The 17,519-nt window shown below is 34.8% G+C and overlaps 1 protein-coding gene across 3 annotated transcripts in view; it reads right to left on the minus strand.

The window, feature by feature from the left end:
• LOC145693276 (uncharacterized) overlaps window positions 1–17,519 on the minus strand; it is a 283,940-nt gene that overhangs the window by 105,363 nt on the left and 161,058 nt on the right. For 2 of the 3 annotated variants that reach the window (XM_081769141.1, XM_081769125.1), the window contains exon 2: window positions 3,753–3,818. In XM_081769141.1, the coding sequence (XP_081625267.1) occupies window positions 3,753–3,818 (66 nt within the window). Of the gene's footprint in view, window positions 1–3,752; window positions 3,819–15,403; window positions 15,438–17,519 lie in introns of those variants that run through there. The other variant, XM_081769132.1, reaches the window with a different exon arrangement.

The following is a 17,519-nucleotide window of genomic DNA, read 5'->3' on the forward strand; positions in this document are numbered from 1 at the left end:
GTAAGCATCATCTTTGCTCTAAGCTTGAGGACTCTATTGAGATGCATCACATATAGGAAAGAACTGTACCGAAAACATAATATTTCAATTAACCTGGAATGGTCGCAGTGACTCAGTGATAGAGCGTGCATCTCTGACGCGTGGGATACCTGGTTTGATCCCAGCTCGCATCAAGTAGGCTTCGTAGTGAAAACAAACACCGTGTGCGTGAGTTTTCTCTGTGTTCCCCCGTTTCCTCCCACTTTATTCATTCCACCATTTCATTCAGTCTCATCGTCACCGTCTCTTTTAGCCTACACGGTATAAGCGTGGAACGTTAAAATTTTATTTCAAGTAACCTGACATGATTTCGGAAAACTGTCCACAAGTATATAATGACTACAGGTCATGAATATAGGTCTTTCAAATACAAGTAAAATATAGTTTCTCGTTGGTTCGTTAATTATAGTGTATTCATTGAACAAATTAAATAATATTGAAAGAAAGCACATGAAACAATCTAAGGTTTTCACATTTCTTTGGAATTGTATAACCAGGAAAACCGACTTAATACGACGCTAAAGTACAATAAATCATTTTGTATTCATTTCTTTGTGTTTTGGAAGTCCCATTGTGACGGAAGAAAAGATAAGATATAAAAACATACTACTTCAAAGAAACAGTATTTTAAAGTCATAGTAAATCTCATACTAAACACAAACGAGGAAATAACTATTTTTACCACAAACGAAGGAAAATAATACAAACACGATATTTCTATATTAATGCTAGTGATTTCAAAATCTTAGCCTAGAATAGACCAAGTTGTCTCAAAGGAGAATATATATATATATACTGTATGTACACATACACAACACTTTTCGCTAAATATGTCGCACAAAGAAAACTCCTGTTATCTGATTGTGTGAAGATCTAAATTGGAACAAAGTTTCGAAATACTTTTTGTTTCAGATAAAAAGAAGGAAAAAATGGTTAAGAAAAAGTGGTAGATTAAAACTGGAAGTCAATACACCTGATATATATATTTATTACCAGTCTGACATATTTGTGCAGACGGCAAGATTGCGAAGCTTTTCGTTGTATATAAGTGACGTCAAGAATGGTAGTGAGACCGAGACTGTTTCGTCTCGTCTCGAAATTTCGAGGTGATACCAAGACAGATACTTGTATTTTGAGACGGTATCGAGACGAGTCCAAGCCCAGTTTCGATCTCGTATCAATTACTGACAGAAATTACATTTTTAGCTCAAAATTCATTGCATGTTATATGTATGACAGTGGCATTAATGTCCTTGTATGGTCACAGACATAGGTGCATATAAGGGAGAAAGATGGGTGCATGTCACCACTGATCACTTGGTGCCTAGCTACATAGAAAATAATTTAAGGAGAACATAATTTAGGATCGGGATTCAATATATTTTATTATATTTGCACTCATTTAAATGACTCAAAGACCATTTTGCCAAAATGTGCAGAAACTTAATTTTGTCAAGCAAACAAAGATTTTAACTTTATTTTTCCACGCGGCATAAAAATTCTCCTGGGAAAGACATGTTTAAAAATGTCTTGTTTTACAACAACTTCTTGCTTAAATAATAGTATATACCAACTTTGTTATGAAACTGAGGATAAAATGTTAAGATTGGAAGAGAGTAGGAATAGGAATTTCAGCACAGAAAGATAAGATCATAGGAAGAGGAAATCATCAAATTAAGCCAGAGAATTAGCTAGACGTATCAAGATGTAAAGTAATGGAAATTGTTTGGTGGTTGGACTGGAATGTAGTATCCCTTTCAGCACTGAGACTGTCAAGAGACGTATCCTATAGTTTAAGATGAACTCTGAACCACAGTAATGTTAAAATATTTCAATGCGCTCTCACCGGGAATCGAATCCGGTTCCCCGTACACTAAAAGCATGTGCGGGAGCCAGTAAACCATAAACTAATGTAAAGTAATGGAGTTGATCGATTAGAGTTTAATGTTTCTTCTCGATACCGAGGATAAATTGTACAAAATCTATTGCTTAAATCTTGGGTTTCATCGAAGGTTTAATGCACCTAACAGGGCTTGAACAGCTGAATACATACATGCACAGAAAGCACGACAATTAGCAACTAAGCTACGAAGGAGTATTCGGCCTTAAATATGTAGTTCTATAGTGAAGAATGACCTAAAGAAATAAATAGAAGAAATATTGTGCTGTCTGTGATATAATGTATATATTTTTAAATTCACACAATTTGTTTAAGACTATTGAGACGAGATAGAGACTTGGTCGTCGAGACCGAGATAATTATACATTGATCGAGACAAGTATATGCTCATCAGGAAAATACCGAGAATAATACGATGATTTTCGACTCGAGACTAAACCGAGAACACTATGAGCCGAGGCGAGACCGATACTATATTAAAGTCTCTTTTCATTTGGTCTCGATACCATCCCTAGTCGTATACAAAATTGAAGCCGTTTTGTGTGAATATGTAAAAGTATTTATCATGGGATCTAAGATTAAACCATCCTGATGACTGCTAACTTTATTGTCTTATACGAAAATTGTTTTTAAAAGGATTAGCATTAGAGCATCTACAATGTAGGTTTCTTTCGCTTCAGACTTCAACACTTTATGTATATTTTTTCAAGTATCAGATAGAATTACTTTACATGGAAGTTTTCCTGGCCTCTTCAATAATCTATACAATAGCGAAATAAACCGAGAAGTGAATTATGTATATTGATTTCTACTCGTCTTATTTTCTGACAATCCTGTAAAGTAATGAAGAAAAGAACTCAACGTCTGCCCTTTCAACACTCCCTTCACACCCAATAACACCATGTAAACAGCAACAGACACTACATAAAATAAATACAGTAACTTAATAGATACGTAGTATATAATAAATTCGAGATGACCTTACATTTGATTTTAGTTTGCAAACATTTTTTTAAGCTGTAGAGACTTCAGTCCTAGCAGTACACTTCTAGTTTATTATGTAGTTAACCGGATTATAAGTCTTTTTGGTGATGTACCATTTTTTCTTTGTTATAGGTAGTAATTACTTTATCATTATAATTCTGAATCCCCTGATGCTTACGAAGGGCCATGACATCCAGAATGAGGAATGATGTGTAGTCAAGATCATCGTTCCTTCTTTTCGGGAGTTCACTTTTTCTTAAGTTAGTCCTCTCCAACTACATATTTTGCGGGTCAACCCGAAAAATAAAGGCATAGGCTCCCATAATCTTTATTTGCATATAACACCATCTTCCAAGAATAGGCTAGGTTCATTTATTCTATGTTAAAAGCAAAGAGGAAGCAACTCAACCAGTCGGCAGTTGACTTTAAATCGCCTTACGCAACTCAATGTTCTAGGAAACAATGAAGCATGGAAATACCATGAACATCCATATATTTATTGGATATATCATAAAATGTTAAATATTTTATCTTTTGAAATGAAATCTTTGAGTTTTACGTCCCATAGTTATGTCGGTTAGGCTAAAGGAGACGGTGATGATGAGTAATGAAAGAAATGGTGGAATGAAGAAAGTGGGAGAAAATGGGAGAACCCCAAGAAAACCCACGCATACGGTGTTTGTCCACCACAAAGTTCACTTGGCGGGGGCTGGGATCGAACCCGGGACCCCAAGCACCAGAGGTGAACGCTCTACCACTGAGCCACCGCGGCCCTTGTTAAATATTTTATATTTATGTTCACATATGTGGAAATGAAAATATCACTTACTTGTTTCGTTGAGTGATGTAGCACTTTCTGGAACCTCATCTCCCTCCTCTTGTCCTCCTGACATGTCTGCAAAGAAAATTATAAATGTTTATTATTGAAATATGTTAATTCTATATTTGTAAGAAACAGTTTCTAATGTATTTAGAGGGAAAAGGTTTACTCGCAGAAATCCTCGGCACAAAATAATTATCATATTACATAATTATAACATTATTAGCTGAATTTAATTTAAATTTATGATCAGAATTTCAGTTTCGCAGGAAGAAAAAGCTTTGTTTGAAATACTACAGGATTCTATAATGTTTGAAACCGTTGACTTGCATGTTTCCTTCCACTAGCTTAGAAATGGGATCACAGCCGCGTGATCAACTTTGATCAAGAAGGCCAGAAATAACAGTTATGAAAAGTAATGTGCTAGCCACACATTACTCAACAGAAATACATCTAACTGGGCATATCTTTCCGCTTGCTGAGACTCCGAGGAGTTTAGGGTAATTGAAAATTATAATAAAATTAGATATTTAGTTCTGAATTTTGAATTAGAAATCCAAACAATATTTATTCATACTACATCCAGATACGAGTCACGAGAGGCATACTACAGGGTGTCCAATATACAATGCAACCCGGAGTTTTGAGTAGTAGAACTTTTGAACCTGAAGTGATACACAAATAATGGTTATACCAAAAGGAATCCTTGTTCATGCATATATTTTTAAACTAGGAAGCAACGATTGAAGTACACTAAGAACCACACAGTGTTGCCAGATGTAACCGAAGGTGTAATGTGATGATTTATGTTTCAAGAAAACGACCTGTGCCCCCCACAAATTTATAATTGTGCTGAAACAGGACTGAATTTTAAAATGTTGCTCAAAAAGACACTATTCGCCTCCCGGTTATAAAAGCAGTAAAGAAAAGGTGACTGTTTTGGCATGTGAAAACAGACCTGATGGTAATAAACTTGAACTTTTACTGATGGGGGAAAATAAAACAAGAGCTTTTATAAACATGAATGTCGAAAATCTTCCTATCAAGTATAGACACCAAAAAAGTGCGTTTTGGGATTCAACAATTTTTAGTGATGGTTCCACGAAGAGTGTGCCACGTGTTAAAAAGGTTTCTAATGGAAATAATCTACCCCACAGGGTGGTCTTAATTTTGGACAATTCTCCAATTTGCCCCGATGAATGTCAGTTGATAAGTGGAGAAATTTGGGCCATTTTCTCGCTCCCAAGCATAACGTCCTTGATTCAAGCTAGGAATCAAGGGAATTTAGGAAACCTAAAAGAAACCTACGGGCACAGACTTTTGAAACACTTATTGGAAGATCTAGAAAATAACAAAACAGTTGTCGAAATCCTGTAAGAGATTAATCTAAAAGATGTCATTCACTGGCTGGCAAAATCTTGCTACGATGTGAAAGAATCTACCATCCTGAAAAGTTGAGAAAATACGCCAAATAATAGCACAAGGATGGCACAAACTCAAGAATCATCAAATGATGTAAAATTAGTAGATCTCAAACAGGTTACAGACAGTAACAAACGAAGATGGGAGTGATTTGATGCGAGATGATGAACAGTATGAACTGTCTGATGAGGCCATTGTAAATTTAGTCCACAAGATAACAGCTCGGATGACGAAGAGGACAATGAAATGGTAAATGTTGAAAGAATCAGTCACACGGATGGTTTGTTGGCAATTGAGAAGGCATTGCCCTGCGTCAAAAAACAAGGCGACAGGACATCAGCTGACATTATGGTATTGCGACGGCTGCGCAATACAGCGGCCAAAAAACGAGCCAGCTTAATGAAGAAAACTATGAAAGACTTTTTTTCTTAATTGTATGCTGAAACAATACCTTGTTTATATTGCGTTTTACTTATGTACGAATTAATATCAAAACTGCATTTTGTTTACTGTATTATGGTTAATGCCTTATGTGCTTATGTATGTACTGTACTGTATGCCGAATAAAAATAATAAATACAGTAATAACAAACAATCTAATAAAGAGAAATAATCAATAAACAACAATAATAAATACTGCAGAAAATTTTGTATGCATCCATCCGTGATAACTGAGTTTTTGCTTATCCGAGTTAGATCCGGTCCACATTAGCTCGGATAATCGGGATTTTGCTGTATATGATGTAATCAAGATCGTACACTGAAAAAAAGTTTTCGAATAAGTTTTCAAAAAAGAAAAGGAAATGGAAAAAAGAAAAGAAATAACCTCATTAGAAAGAGTTGAAACAAAGTTACACTCAATTGCGTTTTAGAAATTTGGAAACAAGTTCTTATTCACGTTGGATAAAGATATAGGTTAACGTAAGACCTCACTCAGGTAGAAAGTAACATAGTGGAACCACTGAATTAATGAGTGAGGCACTTCCATTCATAAAATAAGAGCTCTGTTAAAAGTAAGAGTCTTTCTTATCTTCTACAAACATTTCTGTTTAGAGAATAACAAAAATGATGCTTCTAAAAATAAGCTCAATAAAAGAATAGAGATAAGCTTTCGCTACTTTGGTGTGGCATGGTCGGAAACTAACTTTTTCCGTACCCTTCCTGGCCAAATCACTGTATAAAAAGCTTTAATCCTCGTGATAAGAAATAGTTCGATAACTGATATGACACGCCACAAATTGTATTTGCAGAGCTACTTTATTTATTGACTCCATCTTCTGATTATTTTTGACGCATGTAAATACGAGATCGATACCGTATAGTACCATAAAATTATTGATGTTGATACAGTATTGTAAGACAACATAAAATTATTGATGTTGATACAGTACTGTAAGACAATTGGAAACCATTTAAATTATTGCCAAAGGTAATTATTTCAATTGCGAATTGTCAGGAATAGCAGCTATGCGAGCCGTTGTTATCTATCTTGTCCCAGCAGAATTAAAAATTAAAAAGTAGTGTAAAAAATATCAAAAGTTGTAGCTTGATTTCCAAAGTTCACTCACATGTTTCAAGTATTTTCAAAAAATAGCAAAAAATAATTTAATTTAAAACTATTGATATCTAGGATCAATATTTTCAGACCAAAACAATATTCCGCTTAAATTAAATGTCAACTAAAAGCAGGGAATTCGTGTTATTATTCAGTTCAAAATCTCTTGTCGTCGCGAAACCTGTCGAGTAATTTGAAGCTTAAAATATATAAATCGATAATCATGTCTGTTGTGTATGGTTGCGAAACATGTTCGCTTACTTTGAGGGAAGAACGTAGACTGAAGATATTTAAGAACAAGATTTTCAGACGAATATTCGGACCCAAGAGGAACGGGAATGGGAAATGGCGGAAACTTGATAACGAGGAACTACGTAATTTATACGTTTATCATACTCTTTACTAAACATTGTTAAAGCCATCATATCTGGGAGGCACAGATGGGTAGGCCATGTAGCCAAAATGGAAGAAAATAGAAACGCTTTAAAAAGTTTTAACTGGAAGTCTAATCGGAAAACGACCATTAGGAAGACGTAGGCGCAGATGGGAGGACAATATTGAGATGGATCCCGCAGAAATAGAAATACAAAGTAGAAACTGGATCCAGTTGGCTAAGAATAAGAGTCGATGAAGAGCTTTTGTGAATTCGGCATTGAACCTCCGGGTTCCATAGGCCATAGAGTTAGTTAAAGTACTGATCGAGTTCTCAGATGTTTTCACGCGCACCCTGTTTTACAACACAATACTGCACAAATCGAGTTTTGAGAATTCTATTGTACACTCTGATGTATTCACGTTGCACATACATCAACGAATAACTATGTTTGTGAACAGAAATAATTAAAAAAAAAAAAGTGAATAAGCGATTTCGAAATAATTTTCTTTCAATTAGAATTAGTAGGTGCGTCAATGTTAGGAGAAATCTAACAGAATAGATTGCTACTTAATAACGAATATTTTTCACATACAATACCCAACGGATAAACTATTCCAGCAGAGCAACAACTACCAACTGCAATAGACTGGCAATGAACTGCATAAAATTGATATTCGATTATCAATCTCTATCGATTCTGAAGAACTACGTATCAGAATTTACCGTTAATTAAATAATTTTCTTCAGCTCGATGTGATTTATAGATTGATATGTCTTACTTTTGGACAATATTAAATAAAAGATTAAATCCTAATTTTAAGCTGTATCTCATTGACCCATACTGTGCGCTGTCGTCCTGTTGGTGTCATAATTGAAAAGATTAATTGGTTTCTCCTAAATCGGTGGTGTGATTATAATACATCATCAATTTTTCGATTTACAAAGAAATTAATTTTTCTCTATTTTCTGAAGAATTATGCATGGGAATTTTACGTTTACGCATATCATTTTGTTCAGACCTATACGATCTATCGATTGGTATGTCATCTTTGGACACAGTCGTCGTCGTCTTAGAAAGAATACCAGAGAACATTCCGTACATTAATACTATTTATCTTGAATACTATTTTAAATACTTAACCGATCTGCTTAGCACTACAAGTAGCACGTGCATTTAAGCAATTTTACATGGGTATATGATAACATTGCTTCTCAAGCACGTTGCATAACAGAAAGAACCCATCTGTCATTTTCCTTAGAAAAAGAAAATGTTAGGATGTTACTTTACGCACAGCAACGTGTTTCTTTATTAATTATCAGGGCATACCAGCGTTCGAAGAAAACAAAGAAGGTGGTAGTATATGTTGATTTGACTTGCCACTGAAAATATTATACACGCAGTGTTCGCAGTATATACGCAGTGTTCGAAGTGGGAAAAAAAGCATAGGTGTTTCATTATGATTTTGACTGAACATACCAGCTATTTAAATATTGTCTTGATCACTGAAAAGCCAGAGATGGTATGTCCTCATTACTGAAAAACCAGAGGCGGTATGGTATATCACCGCATACCGTCTCACTTCGACCACTGGATATACGTATAAATACATAAATTGAGTTTCCTTCAATCTCACGCTTATATAAGAAGCCCGCATTTTTCTGTCAGGAACGCAACCAAGGAGGGGAGGGCGGGAAGGACATGTCCCCCCGAAATTTAAGGACAAAGGTGGAAAGGGATTAAAGGGTTAATAGAAAAAAATGACGGAACTCAAAAAAAAGAAGAAGAAAAAGAAAAAGAAAGGAAATATAATACAAAACAATCCTAATCAAATCTGCTCTCAGATTTAGTATTACGAGGGTAAAGTGGAATTTAATACTCATGCACTGAGAAAAATCCGTCCTCCGGACAACGGTATATTGTGCAAATATACGGAATCCTCTTGCTTACTACAGAAATCAGTATACGGATAACATATGCTCCGTAGGCACTGTCCTTAGATGTTACATCATGCCGTTGCATGATGTCTGACATCTAACAGTTTTCCGTATAGAATATCACATGCATATACTTATGTTACATTCCTCAGCTATATACGTCCATTTGTATGTGAGATCCTGACCGTCCATATTGTTTCATACGCAAAAGTATGCACAGATGAAGCACATACAGAAAGTATTATAAAACATGCCTCTTCAGTTATACGTTTGCTGTACGTTAAGTCCAAAAACTACAGGATTTACAAATGTAACATACGATTTTACGTACACCATACATTCTTTTCTCAGTGTGGGACGAGTTTCTCCACGCTAAATTGAGCTGTTACTCTATAGTAAATAGGTACTTAATCGGAAGCAGGGCATAGTTGTGTTTCTTAGCGCGATTACTCCGAGGAACTTTTATTGCAACTATAACATTTACTTTGTCAAATTTGGGCAAGTAAATTCAAAAAAGTGTGAATTCCTGCCAGACAGGACAATAGTGAGGTGGTTAAGACAGTGTTTGTTGATTATTCGATTCAAAATTATGTTTATAATGTAATTCAGCGAGCAATGCGCTAAAATAAAACTTATGTTGCGTACGTAAATTCGTAGGTTACATGTGTGAACCCTGTAGTTTTTGGACTTAACATACAACCATATCTAACATCCTGCAGCAAAGGTATAACTGAAAACTTATGTTTCGTAGTACCTTCCGTATAAGTGTTCCGAATAAACGTACTCTCCGTATGAAAGACAGAACTCTATATAGGTGGTCAGGATCTCACATACGTATAGCTGACGTGTGTAACATATGTATACGTATGCAATTTGTGGAAGACTATTAGATGTCAGACATCCTTCAGCAGCATGATATAACATTCAAGCGGTAAAAGGCTAGTACGTATGTAGAATATGGATAGTGTATGCTCCTTATAGCTTTTCGTAGTAAATATAAGGATTCCCTATATTTGTACAATATACCGCTGTCCGGATAACAGATTTTTCTTAGAGTATGAATCAAAGAAAGAGCAAATGTGTTTCAGGATTACGAAGATGCTGAATTTGTAATATTTCCAGTTGAATAAAGATATCACTCAGCATCATTGAGCATAAGTTAGAATTCCCCTCTGACATGTAGTAACGTAAACTGTAACATCCTCTACACCTTGAAATTAGAATATATTAAAATGGAATGACCTACACAGAATCAGCCACATAAGAATTTTTGATAAGATAAGTAATTATTTAAAATTTCCCAAACGGCTTTATAGAAGCAAACTTGTATTGGATCGAGTCGTGGGAATGCTGCTGGTTTTATGTGCTCTTCTGAAATCTCTTCGTTGATCTCTGTTTGTACAAGTAGTGTTCTCCGTTGTCTTTCGTCCAGTTACATTGAAAAGTAACTATGATTTTACATACGAATTGTTTACAAAATACCTTTTCCTCGAAATCCACATTTCTCCGATTTTACTATTCGAAATCCGGATATTAAAAATTCCGGATTTGGCCATCTCTATATGAACCGTTACTTTGTAACGTGATTGTGTGTCGACAGAAGCACATAAGATGGTCAAGTTGTACCAATCCACATGGTACGGAATGTTCTGTAAATAACTCTACTTTTTGTACTCTTTATTGCTAATATTGGCCTGTGCCAAAATACCTTTACGAATATTTCACAAATGGGAAGAAGATGTGGAATAATAGTGGATGATTCAAAGCATGTTAGAAGCTGTAATGTTAGCGTTATTTTTGGAATATTACTGTGTATTATTCTATTCAATCATAATATTAATATACTTTGGAGTTTCTGTAATTCTGGATTTTATTCTACAAGAATTTTGTTGCTTCATAAATATTTTTCAACTTCATACTTTTTCCTTTATTTAATTTTGTATCTCTCAGTCATGATTAATCCTATAAAGATACAGGGGTCTATAAATAGAACAGCTCTACTAGCTTTTTAACTTTTTGTTTATAGAATGTGCCTCAGTGTTTCCTGACTCATAGCCGTTCACTCAAGTTTCTTTCGTTAATATGCAGTGGAAGGTTATGGTGGCAGACTTTTTGAATAAGATTATAGACGAATGTTATCAAATTTATTTATAACACAATACCTATTAAAATACCCTGCTAAACCATTATAAATTTTACATACTAAACATTTGATTCTAAATCTAAGCACTAGTTGTGCTCATGGTCATTTTCTAGTGATATTTACGTCATTAAGTCTTGAATAATGATTTATCATGCGTCTTTTTTCGTCCACAGAGCATACAGGTGAGATGTAAAAATAAAGTTTAATTTCATTTCAGCGGAAGTGCGAACAGTTTAGAAGAAATTGCAACGTTGTTGCCCCTCCCTACAACTGAGGATGGACAAAATTTCAAGTTATTTGAAATAAACATAATTAGCATGGGAAAATCCATTTATGGAAAACGGAAAACTGTGAAAAACACATTTTTTGCAATATAAAGTAGTATTTAACAATTAGTTTTCCACGTACAAAGGCAAGGGTTTCCCCTATGCAATTTAAAAGCTTTTTTCCTTAAGTGTTATAATTGTAGTGTGAATAAACGTTGTTTTTACACCGAATCATTTTTATTGTAAAATTGTTAGGTAATAAAATTACATCAAATAGGCTTGAGGTCACTGCGAAATACAGAAATAAATGATTGAACTCGAGCTAAATCTGGTTTCTCCTTAACTGATCAGTCAGAGGCAATTATCAAGAAATTGTTAACTGAAGAAACATCACGCACATGCTCATCAGGTTTTTTGACGTCACTAACATTAAATTTACGTCACATAGCCTTCCGTACTATTTGACCCTGGAGCAAAAGGGGCAAAAGGAGTTTTCCCTGTTAATCAGTTCATTTATTATTGGTCTGGTTCGCTTTGCTGCTATTTCTGGTGACAAACTAATAAAGCGCTCGGGGTATTTCAATCCGAACAAAATTGGTTTGTTGCTATGGAGAATTCTTTCCAAAATTACTGACATACAAATAGATAGCTTATATAAAGCTAGAACTATATATAGCGGGTTTATAGTTTTGTTCTATGTTTGTTACCAATGGTGCCTTGAACTAAACTTACGCTTATTCTAATGCAAGAGCGATGAACTCGAGTGAGAGAATACATGATTCGGATACACTTGTCATGGTTCCAATGAATTTTGCTTCCAATGAAGTGCTGTTTTATTTAAAATAAATAAATAAAATAAAACTGCACTGAACGCCTCGAGAGAGTTTCATCGTAGCTATATGGTTAGCGCAGTGGTTCTCAACCTTTTTGCCTTCACGACACACTTTACTGAACGTCCATGACATCACGACACACTTGTTTGTTGTTATTATTATTATTATTATTATTAATATCTATTATAATAGAAACCAATTAGTTTTTATAGTGACTATATAGCACTGAACATTATCGCTACCGCTGAAAATGTTGACTTGTACCGTCTGTCTCGATTTTAACTAATTATTAAATCCTTCATGAATTTTAAATTCTAAAATTTCGCGACACACCAGTGTGCTGCGATACATCGTTTGAGAATCACTAGGTTAGCGTACTGCTGCAGTAGACCTAGATTTGATTGACACGTTAAAGTGTAGTTGTGTGTGTCATATAGCCTCTGTGTTCAGAAGGAATACTAAAATCCAGATCAACCAGCCTCATAAGGAATCTTACAGCACATTCAAGTATCCACGAATATCTGTCAAGTAAAATTGAAAATGTCTCTGGAAGAATAATAACAAGGCATATCAGTACTTCAAAGGAGGATTTGTTTTGAAACACTATCAAAATCATGCTTAATCACTCATCTTTAATTTCTGAAGAATGGTCTCGAGGTAGGCCTACATCATAACACAAAAATCACATTACTCAAAAATAATGTACTGAATGATCGTAATAAATTAAAAGTAACTTATCTACACTATGTTAGAACTCTAAAAAATCATTATTCTGAAATTGTGTTACTTGTTCAAAGCACTATACTTTTTGTAGACATATTACCTGAAATATTCTTTTACTTATTCTTTGACAGCCTACTATTTTAACAACATAAGTATTTTTACTGTATGTAGAAACACAGTAGCTGCGTAATCGGCAAACAAATTCTCAACATTAAAAGTCTTTTATTGCTTTCATTTTCGAGCGTTGAAAGAGGTTTCTTTATTACTATTTACACGTTATGTTACATATATACAAACAAGTAAGTCAAGTGTCGTAGAACGTGCCGTCGAACACAGTATTTGAGTTTCAATTAAGTTCGGAGACGGTACAGCCTTGACTTTGACTCTAGAATATATAAAGCAAATCCTAACTTATGACAATATTTGAGCACTTAAAGCAGTTGATTTACAAGTGTAATTTCCGTGTTGGTGTAAGGAGGATATGTTCTATTTTAGAAAATGATTATTTAATCACTTCCTTCCGAAAATAAGATTTTCCATGGTCACCTATTTCAATGAAAATCTTCAGTTTCAACAACGTTTTCTGTATTCTTGAGTTAATTACAGATTTTTAATTCTACGAAAGAGCTGCTGCCCATGCTAATGGTAAAAATACCCACGCTTGGATAAATTTCTAATTGGGATTTTTATACTAATTTAAAGATGCTGAATCTAATGAAACTGTCTTTAAATATATTTATTCATGGATCACGAGAAATGTAATCTCAAAATAGTGAAAAAAATGAAATCTTTCAGTTTAACGTCCCACGATTATGTCATTTAGGCTAAGGGAGACGATGATTAAGGCAAGTGAATGATGACATAATTGGTGGAATGAGGGTGTGGGAGGAAAACGGCAGTAACCCGAGAAAACCCATGGAAACTGTTGTCCACTACAAACTTACTTGGCTGGGGGATCGAACCAGGGACCCCACGCACCAGAGGTAAGCGCTCTACCACTGAGCCACCGAGTCCTTCAAAATCGCAATATACATAGGTAACTAAATATGAATATCTCAATTTTGAGGTCACTTTTCCCTTGATCCCACAGATGGATATACTCAAAGTAGTTCCAATGAGTTTCGCGTCCTGAAATCGGTATAAAAATCGTAATTAGAAATTTATCCAAACATGGGCGCTCTTTTTGAAAGTTTTTTTTAATGTCCTGTTTATTCTTAATTATTATTCGAATAGATTAACTTGATCCGACCTGAACAGAATTCGGGGTAATGTATTAATGCAAACGAAAGTTCAAATCTAGCTCGGTAATATTTCAGCAGTTCCATCCAAGAAAAACAATAAAAGTTGTATTCATCTTAAAATAGAAGATTTATTTGCCATGTATCTAGCATGCCTGATGAGAATTTGGAATTTGCTATACAAGCCCAGAAGCAGAGGTGTTATGCTTTTAAGTTAAAAGAAAATTTCCTTCGGATAATACTTACTACTTCAAGAATCTGAATTTAGAAATGTGTCTTATAGAATGTACAGCAAGTAGTCTGATTTCAACCGCATGGACTTTTGTATCATAGGGAATTCTGCCATCTAAGATATATGCTGTGAAAATCTGAAATTTGGATCATTTTCGGAAGAAGGTAATCACTGCAAAAGCGAGTTTGCGTCCTCATATATTGACAAAAATTCAAAGATACATGGTAGAACATTTGAAAAAATGTATTGATACTGATGGCAGACATATGGAACACGTAAAAATCATGTCACTGTCACTACAATAAGTGACATTTGTGACTATGAAATTTTCAGAGGTGATATACAAATATTGTAAGTTATTTGTAGATTTACATGTATGCAATTTTATATTAAAATGTACATTACATGTGTTTGGTCTTAACTCGTATGCATTTTTGAAGCGCACATTTTAATTACTTTTTATTCTATCACAGAGTTTTATATTATATATATATATATATATCAACTCGAAAGTCCGCTTGGCTCCAGGTGGGATAGAACCAGAAACTCCACGTTCAAGTGGTGAGCACTCTACCAGAGTCCCCGCTGCCCCACTTATTTTTATGTATATGTATTCCATTTATGTATGTAATTTATTACGTCGACGTTCTTACTTCAGGCACATTAAAAAAAAAGTTATGGAACACGAAGGGTGCAGTGATCCAAAAAGGTGTGAAATACTGGGTTAGGTATTGCCTTACAAGTTAGAAAATCAATGTGTATGAGTGTTATATATTGTATCATCTAATTAAAAGGCTGCTAACACCGTTCGTGTGCTGTAACAATAGGAGGTCGAGTTTCACAGGTAGGCTATATTTGGAGGAAAGTAATATCAAGATACGTGTATAACTAAGTAATTTGACATTAAAAACTTAAAGAAAAGGAAAAGAGTACTTACCACCGGCACCGGACAACATTGTACTATAAAGACGAATTGCTAATATTCGATAATCAAGAGAGTCAGTCAGTTATTGTTCCCTTCCCTTGGCGATGCACAAGAACCTTGACAGGGCTGACACTGCCATAACAATCGGTCTTTTCGCTTGCTTAACCTTATGCACTAACATGTCCGTCATCAACAGCTACAAAGCAACGAATTGCGAATTTGTTCTTATCTAGTGGTGACTGTTTCTCTCGAGTACTCGGTGAACCAAAGTACCATTAAACACAAAACAAAAACACATCTATTTTTTTTATTTAACTGAAAACATCAAGAAGCGTTTCGTACTCTGAGTTAAAATCCGAATTTCAAATTGACAATTGGATTAGGAACGAAAGAATTCGCGGCTGAATGAGTACTTAGAATGGTAAAGATTGATTTCATAGCCATTATCTTATATAGGCAATTTTTAATCAGTTGTGTGTGTGAAAGAGTTATCTTTAGACAGTTATCACATTTTCATTTTTTAAAGAAGAAAAATAAAACTGTTGACAAATCGAGACACTTTTGCTCAGCGTTTATTTTGCTGCAAAATTATAATACAGATAATAATAAAGATGTTTTAGTGTTTCATAAGACTTTCACCAACTGACCATTCATGTGATAGATAGTGTTTACAATTCTTGCTTTCCAATCGAAATATGCCAAGTTCGAAGTCCGCGGCCGGCAATCATAAATTTTCACAGGACTACACTCCTCAGATCCATCAATCAAACACCTGGATACCTTTAAATACAACCCAGGCTGACTTTCAAAATTCCTTTTGTTTCGTTATTAGTTACTTCACAACTAGGCCTATATCTGTAACTTCATAAACAAACATATTAGACCGATTTACGAATCTTTCACAAAATGAAACAAATAATTAGTAGCAGTCGCATGCACACCACGTGAAGGGAATTGGTTGAAAGTTACTGAATGGTATGAAACCAATCTGACCTTCAGGTACAGTTGGGTTGCATACCACAAAGGAGTCGTGAATCAATTATAACTATCTATGGGAATACATAGGGGGGCATAACTTCAGATCAACTGAAAAGATCACCTCTATCAAGAAGCTCTATTTCTAGCTTTTGACCGTTTACATCGTTTCTAAAATTGATGGTGACCCTTCAAGTAGTTCTTAAGATTTTTCGTCTTTTGAACGGACAGACATAAAGTATATCAAATACTTTTGGCTGGTAAATGAAACTCCCTAAAAATTGACCTATACATAGGGAAAATTATACTTTACAACCGAAACTCTAGGATCTATTAGTATATCCGGAATCACCTTGTTGGCTCTAAAGGTCTTCAGACCGAACTTTGAAAAACTGCATTCCGAGAGGCCCATGAAACTCCAATTTCGAGATTTTCAATGGAACAATAACTATAATATAAATTTACTCTAAGTAATATTTGCGTCATTGTTAGGACTATATAGGGGGTACGGAGGCTCTATGGTAAAGTGCTCACCTCTGGTCTAAAAGATCCCTGCTTCGGTCTCAGGGCATGAGAGTTTATGAAAAAAAAAAATGAAAAATTTTAATTTAATGTCCTAGTTATGTCTTTTTAGACTTAACGAGGCGGATGATTAATAAAAGCGAATAATATATATATATATATATATATATATATATATTTGTGCACTCCAACCAGGAACAGGGGACACGCACCCAAAGCACTCACTCGTGTTAGCCACTAGATCAGCAGAGGAGGCTCATGAGAGTTTATGGTGGACAATATCGTGTTCGTGGGTTTTCTTGTAGTTCTTCCGTTTCTTCCCATATTTTATTCCATCAATTATTAGACTTCCAAACTATGCTATATGTAACTATCGGAAGTCTTATAGAACGGCTATGTCCGTTTATCTATCGACAGGTATCAGAGCAAAAATGAAAGAGAGATCGAGAAGCGATTTTTTGCAATCGATTCTGCGTTCTAAGAATGGATTCCATCTTCTCCGTTAACTCTCTATTCAACTGGAAGTGGTCCAATTAACTATTTTCGGTTTCAACACTTACTGCCCTAGAACAAAAATGATATTAGATAGTGACAAGCAGTTTTCTGCAATCGATTTAGGGTCTCAAGAGAA

The sequence above is a fragment of the Thermobia domestica genome, chromosome 1, assembly GCF_964235325.1.
Source record: "Thermobia domestica chromosome 1, izTheDome1.hap1.1, whole genome shotgun sequence".
NCBI classification, from domain to species: Eukaryota; Metazoa; Arthropoda; class Insecta; order Zygentoma; family Lepismatidae; genus Thermobia; species Thermobia domestica.